Genomic DNA, 16,098 nt, shown 5'->3' with positions numbered 1-16,098 from the left:
ATGTATGTACACCTGAAAAGGTAAAGTTTAGGTGTAACTAAATATGTAATTGTATATTCCACCTGCAATGTAACCTGATTCTTACATACAATAAAGAACTTGAACTTGAACTAAGTTATAAGTCTCTTTAGAGATCCGTTCCGTATAACAAATAAAAAAACCCTTAGGTCCAAATGTATTTGGTCTATTCTTCGTTCCATTTCATAATTTTCTAAATTATTAATTTTGTTCATTACAATTTTTTATTTTCGTGGTCGAAATATATACTTATACGAGTGTAAAATTACGCAGAAATAAGCGGCTCTGTCAGTAATACAGAAAAAAGCTGTACTATAGCTGCCATTTATTCGTTTAGTTTTATAATACCCTTACAGACAGAAGTTATATAACTACTATTGTTCTTCTTCTTCTTCTACCTAGCGTTATCCCGGCCTTTGCCAGGGTCCGCTTTCCTACTTGCTTTCCTCCACTTTGCGCGATCCTGGGCGTCGTCTCGTGTGAGCCCATTTACGCTCATATCTGCTTTCACGACATCGAGCCATCGCTTTTTTGGTCTGCCGCGGGGTCGGGGGCCGTCAAGGGCTAGGTTAAGGCATGTGTTTCCTACGTAGTCAGCTACGTAGACAACTACTATTGTTATAGGAGAGTAAAATTACGCCATAAAAAATAGCTTTAAAACGGGGTTGACAGATACATTTGTACAGCTACAAGTGCCAAATGATACTACAATACAGCCTGTATACAGCTCTTACGATAAAATTAGCTTGTAGTGTTTCACAACACTTTTAGTTTTATAGTAGATTTTCTATATTCTGATAAAGCATCCCATGATTCCGCAGAATCCTTTATAATGATTTTATACAGCTTGAGCTGTATAATGTCTGTAAAATACCTTTTATACAGCTTAAATCTTTTCTGACACTCTTATACGTCTCTTAAATCACTCTAAGTTCTAAATTGGCTGGTATATTGATGTTGCCGACACTTCCATGCTACTTGGGCTATCATTCGATAAGAACTTCACTTCGTTTCGCTCGCTCGTTCGATAATTTAATTGAATCCTGCTTACGTCTCCTGGGTCAACCTGTATTCTTTATGCCTAATGAACTTAATAGCTTCCATTTTCTCATCTTACAATATCTTTTTAGTATGAGAGGTAAGTACCTATATTTATTTAAAGTTTCGCAAAACCGCTAAAATCTCTACTCAAATATGTTTTTCTTATTAAGAAGCCCAGTGAGCTCAGACGCTTAATAAGATTGACGGCTTATTTTCTTTATGCATAATCGAAAAAGGAATAAATCTGACATGACCTTATTAAGGTTAGGTTAATACCTACCTAAAGGTGACCCTTTACGTCTTTTACCCTTTATGTTTTTTATGTCTTCTTTAAAAGGATCTTTTTAATGAGTATGTACCAGGTAGGTACCTACTGGTATTAATTTACAACCAAATTATGTATTTTTTTACGGTACAAAATTCGATTGCCTTATGCCTTATAAGTAGGTATGTACTCGTAAGTAAGCAAATAGTTAATAATATTACAGTCGAAAAGTAAGAAAGTGAGTACATCGAGCTGATCTGATGATGGAGACAGGAGGTGGCCATAGGGACTCTGTGATGAAACAACGCAACCTAATTGTGTTAGGGGTTTTTATATAATTATCTCGATGAGTATTAGTTGCCTGTGTTAAGAAAACTGCAGTCAGCGAGAAAAGCTTGTACTAAAAATGAAATTTTAGCCAAAAACTCATTATTTGATGGATTGTACAATTTGCCCTCTGCGGCTTTTAGACTCTAGAGGTTTATTCACCCTACAAAGTTTAAATTATGTACAAAAAGCTTAATATTATTAGTAGTAGTAAACTTTTTATTGCACAAAACAAGTAATAACACAGAGCGAATAGAGGATATGTGTACACAGGCGGACTTATCCCGTTAAGGCATCTCTTCCAGGTAACCTTTGTAACTGAGAGAGATACATACGAAATGGTAGTCAATACTATGGTATATGGTGAATGTAGCCTAGCAACAGAAAAACACGTAAAAGTAAATCTCTTCCCGAAACAAAATTATTTTCAACCATATCTGCAAATTTTTCGACCAATTTGAAGTGAGAATCAATAGACGATCCCCAAATTGTGTTATCTCTCCACGGAGACCGCAGGCCTCCCGCAGGCTGCCCGAGGAAACTTTAAATAACGCCGCCGATGGCCCGGCCGGGTGACATGACAGCCGTCATCAAAATAAACAAACAGTGAAAGTACAAATTTTATAATGTTTACCCAATGTTTGCTCAGGATTTTGGGCTTGCTGCTTACAATTGCCCACTGCCTATGAAAAACTAAATACCTACTTACCTATACTTAGTGTCCCGACCTCGCGCCGTACAGCTCCTCGCTCCTGAGTGTATAACCTTCTCTTTCCATTTAGTGTGCATTTAGTAATCGGTGCAAAAATCAAGACTATTTTTTTTTATTTTATCGTGTGTTGTACATAATTACTTTATATTTAATAGTAGGTATTTATTCCTTTTTTACGATTTTATTTGTAGGTACTCAATGCTGTTCATATTTTATAATAATAGCTGTTTAGTTTATATTTTATATTTATAGTGTTTATGCCTTCGCAACCGTGCCTGAACCCGCCGGAGTTGCTGCATTGCCCTGTTTGCTCGGACGGAAAGCAATACAAAGGTCGGCGAGGTCTCGCTATCCATACGGCTTACCGGCATGGCACCCGTGTGGCTATCGACCCCCCGATTCCTAGCGCTTCTCAACCTGCAGGGTCTTCCTCCGCCGGGGGCCCTACAGCGACACCGTCGCCAGCTGAAATATCGCTTGCGGACAGGCTAGGGCTGTTGAAGGCCAACATTCCAATTGTGAAAAGAATACCCCGTGGTGCGCGTTTCACCGTCGCACGCTGCCTCACCGAGTGTGTGGCCAAAGTTGTCGCGGAAAATTCTGTTAAAGCATGGGAGCGTCTACTCACGTTTCCATTCACAGTTTTACACGCTGAAAAATCAAAAAAGGTATCACTCACCTCCCAAATTAAAACCAACACGTCTTTTTTATCCGATCTACCAGAGATCCCTAAAAATTCTCATAAATGCTCGCTCAACTCATAATTCACTTCATACGAAAATAAAATCTATAGAAAATAAACTCTCAGATGGGAATGTGAGTGGTGCTGCCCGGCTTTTATTTTCTAGCGACGACTTGGCTGCGCACTCGGCTGCTACCTACGCCGCCTTAAAAGAAAAACACCCAGAGCCTCCCATTTCTTCAAAACTGCCAGATCCTCCCTCCGTCGATGATCCCTCTGTCACTGTCACTGAAGATGCCGTGAGTCAGGCCATAGCTTCGTTCCCCAACGGGTCCGCCGGTGGGATGGATGGCTTGTCTCCTCAGCATTTAAAAGACCTGACTGCGATGACGCTAGGCGATGCGAGATCGGCCCTACTCAGAGAAATAACAGCGTTAATCAACCTGATGCTTTCAGGCCGCGTAAACACAGACATTGTGCCTCTGTTATACGGCGCGAACCTGGTGGCGTTGGCCAAGAAGGACGGCGGTACCCGCCCGATTGCGGTCGGGTGCACCCTCAGACGCTTAGCCTCCAAACTATGCTGCAGACAATTCAACCAAAGGCTAACAAGGATCTTTAAACCTCGACAACTAGGTTTCGGCGTAAAGGGTGGTTGTGAGGCAGCAGTGCACGCTGCGCGTACATTCCTTAATCGTCCGGATTACGAAGTGTTTGTTAAAATTGATGTCAAAAATGCATTTAATTCGGTCGACCGCGGTGCTCTGTTAGCAGAAGTCAAAAAAGAACTACCCGAACTTTACAAATACCTTTGGCAATGCAACGGAGCACCATCTAAATTACTTTTTGGAAATGACATTATTTTATCAAGTATGGGCTGCCAACAGGGAGACCCGCTTGGGCCCGCAATTTTCAGTTTGGTCATTCACCCCATTATCTCTAAATTCTAAATTCAATTTATGGTACTTAGATGACGGCTCCCTTGGTGGAGACGCACTAACCGTCTTACAAGACTTACAATGTATTATAGATACATTTTCGAAAATTGGGCTTACATTAAACTTCACTAAATGCGAAATTTTCATTCCGGATCACGTTCCATTGAACACAAAAATAGATATTTTAACAAATTTTAACGCAGTTTTACCTAATATTTCCGTTCATTCCAAAACATCCCTCACCCTTTTAGGCTCACCAATTTTTGAAGAATCAATTGCTCCTGTTATTAACTGTAAATTAAATTTATTCAATAATACATCAGACCTTCTATTTAAAATAAATCCCCATATGGCTCTTTTCATCATCCGTTTTTGCTTATTTACACCCAAATTCATGTATTTACTCCGCAGTTGCCCAATTTGGAAATTTCCGTCCATCCTGTCTTCTATCGACTCCTCCCTCCAGGCAACTCTTTCCAAAACTCTCAACATTCATCTCGACACTTGTTCATGGACCCAAGCGGCTCTCCCCATAAGACTTGGTGGACTGGGCGTTCGCACTACGGCCAGTTCGGCTCTACCCGCTTTTCTGGCCTCTGTATACGGCTCGCTATCTCTCGTTGGTATTATTTTAAACCAGTCTTCGATACCTGACGATGAGATAGCGAACCTGAAGGAGGCCAGGGAGGCCTGGTGTGAGTCATGCCCGAGTGCGGACATCCCAGTTGCCCGTCACTGTCAACGGGACTGGGACTCCCCACGTCTAAAGTTAGCCCACGCCTCACTCATCGAACAAAGCCCGGACGATTCTGAGCGTGCGCGCATCCTGGCCGTTTCGGTCCCCGAGTCAGGCCACTGGTTAAAAGCTCTACCATCTCGACAGGTCGGCACTGTTCTGGATCCAAGTAGCTTAAGGATAGCAATATGCTTGAGGCTTGGATCCAGAATATGTGTTCCCCATACGTGCGTCTGCGGCAAGGATGTGGACCAGTTGGGCCGCCATGGCCTCTCATGTTCAAGAAGCGCCGGCCGAATATTCCGCCACAGCACGATTAACGATCTGGTCCGTCGCGCGCTTGCCACCGTGTCTGTGCCTGCGGTTTTAGAACCCGTGGGCATGGCGAGGGACGACGGCAAGCGTCCCGACGGAGCCACGTTGGTGCCGTGGAAGTTAGGAAGGGCCCTGGTGTGGGACGCAACATGTGTCGACACCTTTGCGCAATCCCACATTCAGGGGACCCGCATTCGGGCCGGCGCTGCGGCTGACCAGGCCCAAGTTCTCAAGCGCCGCAAATACTCGACGTTGCTCAACGACTATGAGTTTGCGGCGCTCGCGGTTGAGACTTTGGGTCCCTGGTCAGCCGACATGAAAACATTTATAGGAGCACTATCGGCGCGGCTGGTTGACACCACAGGGGACCCCAGGGCTGGTGCGTACCTCTCTCAACGTATTTCCCTTGCGATACAGAGAGGTAATGCCGCCAGTGTCATGGGGTCCATGCCGCAGTCCGACCTGTTGGACGGGGTGTTCTTTTTATAGTTTGGTTTTTTGTAGGTAAGTATATTTTATAGTTTGTATTTTTATTTTATTTCTAGTTTAACTTTAGTTTTAATATTGTATCCAATGTAAGTATTATGTTTATGGTTTTAAATAAAGACTCATTAATGATTGGTATATGGTTAGGTGTATGGTATATGGTGGTAATATTCTTCTTATTACTAATAAAACATTTACCTACGTTGTTTTTTCCTTGAATTTTGATGTATCTTCACGTTTTTCCTGTGCGTGTAAATATTAAATATATGTATTTGTTTCCAAAATTTATGCGCTTCACTTTGCATTTGCGTAACCGGTTTTAGCGACGTAGGTATTTAAAAAATCGGGCAAGTGCGAGTCGGACTCGCGCACGAAGGGTTCCGTACCATAATGCAAAAAAAAAACATAAAAAAGCAAACAAAACGGTCACCCATCCAACTACTGACCCCTCCCGACGTTGCTTAACTTTGGTCAAAAATCACGTTTGTTGTATGGGAGCCCCATTTAAATCTTTATATTATTCTGTTTTTAGTATTTGTTGTTATAGCGGCAACAGAAATACATCATCTGTGAAAATTTCAACTGTCTAGCTATCACGGTTCGTGAGATACAGCCTGGTGACAGACGGACGGACAGCGAAGTCTTAGTAATAGGGTCCCGTTTTACCCTTTGGGTACGGAACCCTAAAAAATCAACATATTGGTAAATCTGACAGAATGTTTTTATATTCTAGAAAAACAGGATAAGTTAATGTAATAGTGCGGTACACAATATTAAATTATATCTCATAATTAAGTAGGTACATACCTATTACTTTAAGACCCACTTGCACCATTCCGCTAACCCGGGATTAATCAGTTAAACCGTTAACCTAATGTCAAATTGTACTGGTAACCATGGTAGCGCCAGGTTTAACTGGTTAATCCCGGGTTAGTGGAATGGTGCAAGTGGGCCTTAGAATTCTAATATGTACTTTATTCAAAAAATCTGAGGTAACTAAACGAGTCAAGTAAAAAACAAACTTCATTAAAACATACTTACCTACTTACTACTGAGGGCCCATTGTCATAAAAAAGTGCCAGAGGAAAAATGGGCCGTGTACTTTCAGGATGATCGTATCGAAAAGAAAATGTGTACCTACATAGGTACGCATTAGGGAATGCAAATCGGTTATTTTTTGTATGGAAATAACCGCGGTTTCGGTTAATAACCGATTATTTCCATACAAAAAATAACCGATTTGCATTCCCTACTACGCATTGTCAGAAAGAGTAATTATATTTAAATCCTACAAATAATTTTTAACCCCGATGCAAAAGGGTTGTTATATATTTGACGCCAATGTCCGTCGGTCTGTCTGTGTATGTGTATGTCTGTGGTAATCGTAGCTCTCAAATGGATGAACCGATACCGATGCGGTTTTTTTTTAAACTTAGTTTCCTTGCCAGTGGTTCGTAGGTATTTTTGATAAAAATCGATCCAGCAGTTTGTATCAGACTCAACTATCAGCCTTCTTCCAAATAACTTCAATGGATTTTTTTGGTATAATTTTGGTTTTCTTAATTTTATTTAGTGCCTATATATGTAAGACTAATATGTAAATGTTTTTTTTATTAAAAAAATCTTGATCTTGATCGCACTCGTTTGACGTCATCTTCATTATTATTCCATAAAATTAAATAACTATAACTATCAATATTCCAATGAACCTGATTATCAAGGTCATTCCTACGTCAAGTTTTTGTTTTTGCCAAACGGTTGCAATTGCGGTTGTCATTTCCAAGCAAAGTGCCCTTTGTTGCTTGCCATAAGGACGCTTTGACAAGTTATTCGTATAAAGATTAGAGATGCAACGGATAGATGTTTGGCCGGATACCGGATATTCGGCCTGACCATCGGCCGAATCGCCGGTATCCGGCCGCCGAATATTCGGCCAGCGGAACTATACCTACATTTCGGTATTTCAGGTGCGCATTCTGTAGGTTTGACCTGTTTCTTAGTAAACGTTCGCGGGGACTCATTCCTAGGTTCGAAATGAGTGCGCATGCAAGTCAGTGGAATGATTAAATTGTTTTAAAATAATAAACAAGTACGATCATGACCGTGTTTGTTTCTTAAATCCAATTTGTTTACTCCGAAATCAAGCAATGTTACTATCCGTTATCCGGCCGGATAGTAGTTCACTATCCGGTATCCGGCCGGATAGTAAAATACTGACCGGATAGGCCGGATACCGGATAGTAACCGGATATACGGTGCATCTCTAATAAAGATACAAGCAAAGCTTGTCATTAATGGTAAGAGACAAAGTGGAACCGTTGACTCGTCTTCGACACATAATATACAATATACATACCTACTTCTAGTCTATAACCTAGTGCCTGAAGGTGAGCGGACTTTGTAACCTATGGATGCTATCAACCTCAGTACTATTATGCGAATATTACCACCTTTTTATAGCTAGCTATACATACAAGTATTCCCTACTTATGTTATGGCTCCTTTATACACGATGGGCCAACGCCGGCCACTCCTAGGGACGCAGCCATGCGGTAGAATGAGTTAGCAATATCACTTGCTCCCTCTAACGCATAAATGCGTCCCTTGGAGTGGCCGGCGTTGGCCCATCGTGTATAGGAGCCATTAAAAGGTTAAACAATCGAAGTTAAGCTTTCATTTCAAAACGACATGCTTAAATTCTGTCTTACTTGACATGAAAATTTACGTCACATATGTAAATCTATGTCTGGTACAGTCGACGTCAAAGATATGTTTACACTTTTGGACCTTACGCCTTTGTAATAAGGCGAAAAATGTAAACATATCTTTGAGGTCGACTGTAACTACTAGTTTTTGTTGCTAAAATAGAGCGACTACAAGTTTAGATTAATTTCAGATGGCTACTAAAGTATAAAAACTAGTGCCTACGCCAATTCCAATTCAAGCGGACCCCAGGCTCCCATGAGTCGTGGCAAAAGCCGGGACTAAGCGAGGATGATGATGATAATCAACATGATTGTCATGTTAGAAAATGGCGGCCATGATGGCAAACGAGTTAAACGCAACAATCATTACATTAGACCCTTGATTATAGGCATTATTGATATTTTAATTGATTGTATGGGGAATTTGGCATACTATCCACGTGCTTTCTTATACCAGCACTAAATTAAAGGCAGGCAAAGCTGCGTCTGGAGCGCGTATACTTACTCTGACGTACCAAGTAACCGAAGACCTTCTGGACGCCCTACATTACCGAAGACCTAGACTGCTGGAGACTTGGAGAGAAGAAGTGCAAATTTTAGCAAGCTCGGCGCCGTCAATTGGACAGAAACGGCTGAGAAGGAAGGCGGTCTGTGGCGTCGGAGGCCAAGACCCACTTCGGGTCGTCGCGACTCAGCAGTAAAGTGAGTATCACCAAATTCACGAAAAACCACTTAAAAATCTCGCCTCGTGCGACCTGTGACCCATAACAGGTGTGTGACGTAAACCTACGTAACCAGTCCGGCAAGGTGTCCAAGTTACGTGTGCAATGTCGTAACTACGTATGTTAGCCTTGGACACTTACGGCGTTTTTGATTTAGAGAGGGCTTAGCCTAGTTTTGGAGGTAGCGTTTTGTGAAGTTTGATGTTGCAGATTTATTTAAATGGCTCTTCTTAAGGGGCCCACAGATTACCGGACGATTATAGTTTACCGGACGATATCAGTCAGTTAATCGCATAAGGGTCTCCCCTAATATATCGACGCGCATTCGGCAAAAGCCGATAGGAAAAAGCTTTATGTCCGCGCAATAAGAGCGCAAAAGTCGTCGTTTGGCTCGGCTCGCGACGGCCGACGACGCCGGACGCGTCGACCGGTTTTTCGCTCTTATTGCGCGGACATAAAGCTTTTTCCTATCGGCTTTTGCCGAATGCGCGTCGATATATTAGGGGAGACCCTAAGTTGACAGTTCCGAACAACTGACAGGCTGATATCGTCCGGCGAACTGGTAATCTGTGGGCCCCTTTAGTCTTCATCGAAACTCTGCATTGCTATTGAAAAGAAACTAGCATTATGCTAGAGAGAATTTTCAAAAATTGCAAAGTTCACATGAAATGTGCGTTTATTAGCACACCTTCTTACATTTCAGTCCTTAAAATAGGACATTGGGCCTTACAAGGATAGGGTAGTGTGTCCATAGGCAGGCTGTTAGTTTGCTGAGTACGAACTACGAAGCGATACAAAAATATCGAGCTAAGACGTAGAGTAAGATTGTTTTTCTCGATTAACCGGTTGTTTACGAAACTTTCTTAGTTTAAATGTATTCCATGACCGTCAAAAGGGATAGGGTTAAGCAATAGACCCAAGGTCATGGGAAGGCCATGGGCACGCCGCACTTTGCTCTTAAATTTATTCCGTTTAAACAACGTGACGAGCCCAGGTCTATTCAACATTGACTACGTACCTACCTACAACAATCGCAATTTTTATTTTTAGTTCAAAATCGAGGGCCTAAAAATGGCGATAGACCAATTTTATTGTAACAACCCGCCTGCTAATGATTTTTATGAACTATTGAGGACATAAACGTGGATACAAAATAAGTCGTTTATCCCTACAACTTAAAAGGAACTCAGTTTCACAATATCAGCCAAAACTGCTCCCGCTGTAATTTTTTGCCCGTAAAAATTGTTAGCATAATAAATAATTGTTGTTCTTAACTTTTGAGTATTGTAAATACAAATCTCTACTAAAATTATCAACGCGAAAGTCTATCTGTCTCTTTATTCTTCACGTTTAAACCGCTAAATCGATTAAGACGAAATTTGGTATGGAGATATGTAGTCAGAAGCCCGAGGAAGAACAGAGGGTAGTTTTTATCATTATTATCATGATAATAAAGTAGATGGCGCATCCGTGCTTGAGAGAATGGGACTGCAAGTGCCGCGGGCGAACGTCGCAACAGGCGTGCCGGACGGGTGCGGCGGCGCGGGCGGCGCGGTGCCGGCGCGGCGGCGGCGGCGCCTGTTCGCGGGCCCCGGCGCGCGCACGCAGCGCGGCGCCCACGCTCCCACCGCTCGGGCCCGAACTGCTCTTAACCGCATCATACTGGAGTCAGATGATGTAGATCCCACCAAAAACATAAATGTAAAAAAGGAGAGCCAAGTTCAATACAAAAATTATGCTTGGCTGTGGGGCTCGCCGCAAAAAGAATGGAGCTCTAAATGAGTGCCACTGCCAAGTTCTATGCAAAATCCAAATATGTATTTATAGGAACAAAATAACATTATAAACAAGTATTAAACTCTATTTCTTTGCTTTATTGGATACCTATAACAATTGCTGTTATTTAAAAAAATGTGAGATCTCAAAGTAGGTTAGATTTGACTTGGCCAGTTTTCATTACATCAATCATTTTATATATGTTGTAATTCTGATAAAATCTGGCCAAGCCAAATCTAACCTACTTTAAGATCTCACATTTTTTTAAATAACAGCAATTGTTATAGGTATCCAATAAAGCAAAGAAATAGAGTTTAATACTTGTTTATAATGTTATTTTGTTCCTATAAATACATATTTGGATTTTGCATAGAACTTGGCAGTGGCACTCATTTAGATCTCCATTCTTTTTGCGGCGAGCCCCACAGCCAAGCATAATTTTTGTATTGAACTTGGCTCTCCTTTTTTACATTTATGTTTTTGGTGGGATATCAATACTTTTTGTAGAGAAAACTAGGCAGGTATTGAGATTTAATGTTTTTTCTTGTGTTTCCGCTGTATGGTTTTTACTTCTGTTCTTTGTATAATTATGTGGTGCCGCGCGCCGCCGACGACACACCGTTGGCCGGTTGTTTAGAGCGTATTACAAGTTTTTTGTATGGGGACACCACTTATTTTTTCACTAAACTTTATTTTAATATAGCAAATATAATAATACATATATTGGGGTAGTTTCAAATATCTGCTTGTAACGGTTCCAACGCTACAATAAAAAAATATTATTTTTGTATGGGGACCCCCCTATTTTTTAACTTTTTTTTATTTTTAGATTTTTCCCTACGCTTACACACAATAACCGAGCTGGATTCCAAATTTTATCCTTCTAGGTCATCTGGAAGTAGGTTAGGTTTAGGTACTTATATGTCAGTCCCAATAAAAAATGATTTTTTTGTATGGGGACCCCCCCTATTTTTAAACTTTATTTTATTTTTAGATTTTTTCCTACGGTTACACACAATAACCGATCTGGATTCCAAATTTCATCCTTCTAGGTCATCTGGAAGTAGGTTAGGTTTAGGTACTTATATGTCAGTCCCAATAAAAAATGGTTTTTTTGTATGGGGACCCCCCCTATTTTTTAACTTTATTTTATTTTTAGATTTTTTCCTACGGTTACACACAATAACCAAGCTGGATTCCAAATTTCATCCTTCTAGGTCATCTCGAAGTAGGTTAGGTTTAGGTACTATAAGTCATAAGTCAGTCTTAAAATTTACGACTTTTTGACCTTCATATCTTTATAACCGTTTGAGCTAGCTTCATGAAATTTGGGCTTCTAGATATCCTTATGGATATAATTAAACACACGTAGTTTTATGTGTTTACGTCAAAGATGTTTTGAGTTATAGAAGGGTCAAAAGTGGCACCAAGTGGTTCGTGTAATATTACACTCGGCGCTGGCTAGCCAGTTCCTTTGCTTGAACTTGGCTTGACACGCTGCCGCGTGTCTAGATATATTTGCTGATAGTGCTGGTGTATTTTACAGGAATCTGATAAGGTGCATAGAAAATAATATAATGTAAAAATGCGTCCCGGATCTCATTGTTATAAGTTTATTTGTTGTTGTATAAATATTTTTAGAATTTTAATACTATAATGTAATATACCACATAAGTGCTTTGGTGTCATACTGTTAATTTATGTGTAAAGTTTAATAAATAAAATAAAATAAAAATAAAATAAAATCATCATACCATACAGACGAAGTCGCGGGCAGAAGTTGGGCTGTTGTGTCAACTAAATAATTTTTGATGTATGGATAATCTGCTCGAATCTAATCATTTACTTGATAATGAAGTCAATAATATAACTTTATGTATTCCCGCTTCCGAGCGGCTTAAGAACTAAGTTCAACATCTGGAGTTTACCAGGTAATAAAACGGTTTATATTCAAATAAAGTTTACCACCAGATCCGAAAGTCCTTTACACCATATTCTAAGCTATAAACCGCAGTTTAAGCGTACTTTGGACGCAAATAAAACGAAAGATTAGCTTCAAATGTTTGAACTTTCGTGCATAATGTAAGCGCCTGCCATAAAACGAGCAGCAAAGTTAAATTGATGATAGATTGCTCGCTTTATTGCCAAGCCGCGTTTTTACGTTGCAGAGATTTGATGGAGATTAGCATTAAGAAAAATAACTTTAGGGTAAAATAATACTGTAATTATGAAACGTGTATTGTTTAAAAATATTTATAAATACATACAAGCTCGATACATAAGCTGTAAGTTTGTAGTTAGTCCCGATAACATCCTAATTCCGAGCTAAACGTACCAACTACGAGTATAACTCAAGAAATATTTACAAGAAGTTTATTTATCAAGGCTATTTGATTCAGAAAGAGGCCAAGCCGCCATGTATTTATTAGTGGGGGGTACCCCCTCAAAGCTAACGCCATGCCTCCGAGCTATGTCCGCGTAGTCCAGCTCACAGAGAGTCAGCCAGCCGTCTTTTTCTGCGGCGATCTGGGTCGCGAACGTGGACATCCATGCGGCTGTCATGGGTATGCCGTGGGCTCCACACATTAGGCGTCTGTTAAACAAATTTATTAAATTCTAGGTATTTGTTGAAGAAGGCACCTGTTAACCGCTTAGACTTTTGCGTCGTGTGGACGTCGGTACGAAGTTACACAAAGTTTAGTCTTATTTATAAGTTTACAGTGGTTAAAAGGAAAAAAAAAATTATGTATTAGAGGATGTAGAGGTTGCTTTTGAGAAAAAGAAGTCAGGGAACTGCTGTTTGACGTTTCATGTTCAAATAGATTGTGGAATACCTATATAAAAAAAAAAATACGTAGGGTTTTAGGGGGATACTTGTCCCCAATCTCGTAGCACCTGTATTCCTGTAGTAAAGATTTCCTGGAGCAGTAGGGAGAGAGGTTGTACTCCTTCACAAGGTAGAACGAGTGGGACACGTCGTAGTAAAATAATCGTAGGTACCTGACTGTCGGAAACTTCTCCGCGATCCCATAACCCCTGTAATCCGGCGCGACCACCAACGATTTCCCAAAGTAGTAAGATGAAAGGTTGTACTCCTTCAAGAGGTAGTGAGCCACGTCTTGGAATACCTTAAATAATCGTACCTCACTGTCAGAACCTTCTCTGTGATCGCATAATCCCTGTACTCCGGCGCGAATACCAACGATTTCCCAAAGTAGTAAGATGAGGTACTCCTTCAAGAAGTAATGGGACACGTCGTAGAATAACTTAAATGATCGTACCTTACTGTCAGAAACTTCCACCTACCACCAAAGATTTCCCGGAGTAGTAGGGCGAGAGGTTGAACTCCTTCAAGAGGTCGAACGAGTGGAATATCTAAAATAATCGTACCTACCTCACTGTCAGGAACTTCTGCGCGATCCCGTAACCCCTGTACTCCGGCACGACTACCAGAGATTTTCCGGAATAATATGAAGTAATATTGAACTCCTTCAACAGGTCGAACGAGTGGGACACGTCGTAGAATATCGCGCTAATCTTCTTAGCTTCTTCTGTTCCTTTGCCGGCGGTCTGTGAGGAACGATACTTAATTATTTATTTATTCTACCTATTTATTTCTGTCTACCTATAGAGTGTCCCACTGCTAGGCAACATCCCCCTCTACTTATTTGTAGCCAGATCTTAACTGGTCCCCAAAGATGACAATTTTATTGTACATTGAAAAGGCCAAAATAAAAGTAAAACATGCTACGAAAAGTTGCGTGATTATATCCATACATTATTTTTGTTTCAATTGGTGTTTTCTATCAACGATCTCCCTCACTCCCTTCCTCCCCCTCTCTCCCTCTGATATATCTGATGGCGACTATACCATAAGGAATATTACTATACCCCAAACCCCAATACGACTTGGTAGCTACAGCTACCGATGAGATCCCGATAGTGTCCTGGTTATATCCTCGTCAGTAGGTATCAGCGTAGCACATCACATTGCGACTGGCAGGGTCACGGAATATTTCTGGACACATTGGTCGCCCTGATATACGATATACTGTACTAGGAATATTACCATGTCCCAATAAGATTCGGTAGCTACAGCCACCGAGGATATCCCGATCATATATGGTTCACCCGCGTCAGTATCAGCGCAGCACATCACATTGCGACTCGCAGGGTCACGGAGTATTTTGTTTATATAATCTCTATATTCTTCTAATGCCTCCGGGTTATTTGGAAAACCTGAAATAATAAACAAAATAAATTATAGCACACATAGCAGGAACTCACAGGAGCTCATAATCACATAAGTTAGGTTCATCATGAAGACAAGGTTTGTTTTAGGCATAAAATAAATTTATATATATATATATATAGTTTATTTTTCAAGTAGGCATATTATTACAATGCGCTTATGATTTATGAACGTCAAATAATGTTACGCCGGCACTAACCCTACACCTCTACCCGAGAAGTTTTAAGTACCTCCTCATTTGGAGGACGGTATCCCAAAATGGGACCGGCAAGAAACTCGGCGGGCACATCTTTTCAAAACATTTCATCTTACAATGAACATTAATTAATTTATTATATTAATTTAAAATAAATCATTAAAAATATCAGAGAGTCGTCAGACTCGTCAACTAGTATTCAAATGTGTGTAATATGTATTTGCAAAACGATTTTATACCAGCTTTTATTTAGTTTCACCATTGTAATATGTCTACTTGATAAATAAACTATCTTCATCTTATCTTTACCTGTTGCTTTTCGATAAGGCTCATCCCTGGCGAAGTACCTGACCATGAGCTCCGTGGCTTCCTCGATCCTCTCCGGCGGCAGGTCCTGTATCCTCAGCCTCATCAATGTCCCGTCTCTCTTCTGCTTCTCAAACCTTATCCATACTTTTGATGACATATTGTTTAATTTCACTTTTTCTAGTAGTTTTGTTTACACTTCGTTTAATATTTTTAACATTTGTTAAGAATAATTTGTTTTATTTTCATTAATTCTTGCTGCTTTTAAAATATTGAACACATTAATGTTCTTTTACAGATTACGGTGTTTTTTATATGACTGTTTCAATGACACTGATAAAACTTAGTCAACGTGAACGTTAATTTACTCGTTCCATTTATTAATAAATTTAATGGCGCCTTAATGACAACGACTAAGTAATAACTATAATGTTGTAACAATCAATTGTAGAGTTACTATCACTAAATATACATCTTGCGTAACGGATGTATAAATAAAAGTAGTATATTTGTAATAATTACAATTATTGCAGTGTATTCAGACTGCAGTATCAAGTATCTGTATGCACCAAGAGAAGAACGAGGGTTCGAACTAAACACAAAATAAAACGTTTGAGCTAC

At 40.3% G+C, this 16,098-nt stretch overlaps 1 protein-coding gene across 1 annotated transcript; it reads right to left on the bottom strand.

The window, feature by feature from the left end:
• Nucleotides 1–13,082: 13,082 nt before the first annotated feature.
• Nucleotides 13,083–15,638, bottom strand: LOC134674592 (uncharacterized). Its single transcript, XM_063532704.1, has 4 exons — nt 15,481–15,638; nt 14,793–14,962; nt 14,118–14,293; nt 13,083–13,316 (listed from the first exon to the last, which is right to left on the bottom strand). The coding sequence occupies exons 1-4, from the start codon at nt 15,635–15,637 to the stop codon at nt 13,097–13,099; spliced, it is 723 nt and encodes a 240-aa protein (XP_063388774.1). The 5' UTR covers nt 15,638; the 3' UTR covers nt 13,083–13,096.
• Between the last annotated feature and the right edge of the window lie 460 nt (nt 15,639–16,098).

This window comes from Cydia fagiglandana, chromosome 20 (assembly GCF_963556715.1).
Source record: "Cydia fagiglandana chromosome 20, ilCydFagi1.1, whole genome shotgun sequence".
NCBI classification, from domain to species: domain Eukaryota; kingdom Metazoa; phylum Arthropoda; class Insecta; order Lepidoptera; family Tortricidae; genus Cydia; species Cydia fagiglandana.
The sequence above is the reverse complement of the archived record's forward strand: the minus strand, read 5'-3'. Positions and strand labels throughout refer to the sequence as shown.

What these genes read in the sequence shown, in the direction of transcription:
- LOC134674592 (XM_063532704.1), bottom strand. Translation starts at nt 15,637, where the DNA reads ATGTCATCAAAAGTATGGATAAGGTTTGAGAAGCAGAAGAGAGACGGG. An exon ending in GCCTTATCGAAAAGCAACAG is followed by an intron (nt 14,963 to 15,480) that starts GTAAAGATAAGA and finishes TTATTATTTCAG; the next exon opens with GTTTTCCAAATAACCCGGAG. An exon ending in CAGAAGTTCCTGACAGTGAG is followed by an intron (nt 13,317 to 14,117) that starts GTAGGTACGATT and finishes TTTGTTTAACAG; the next exon opens with ACGCCTAATGTGTGGAGCCC.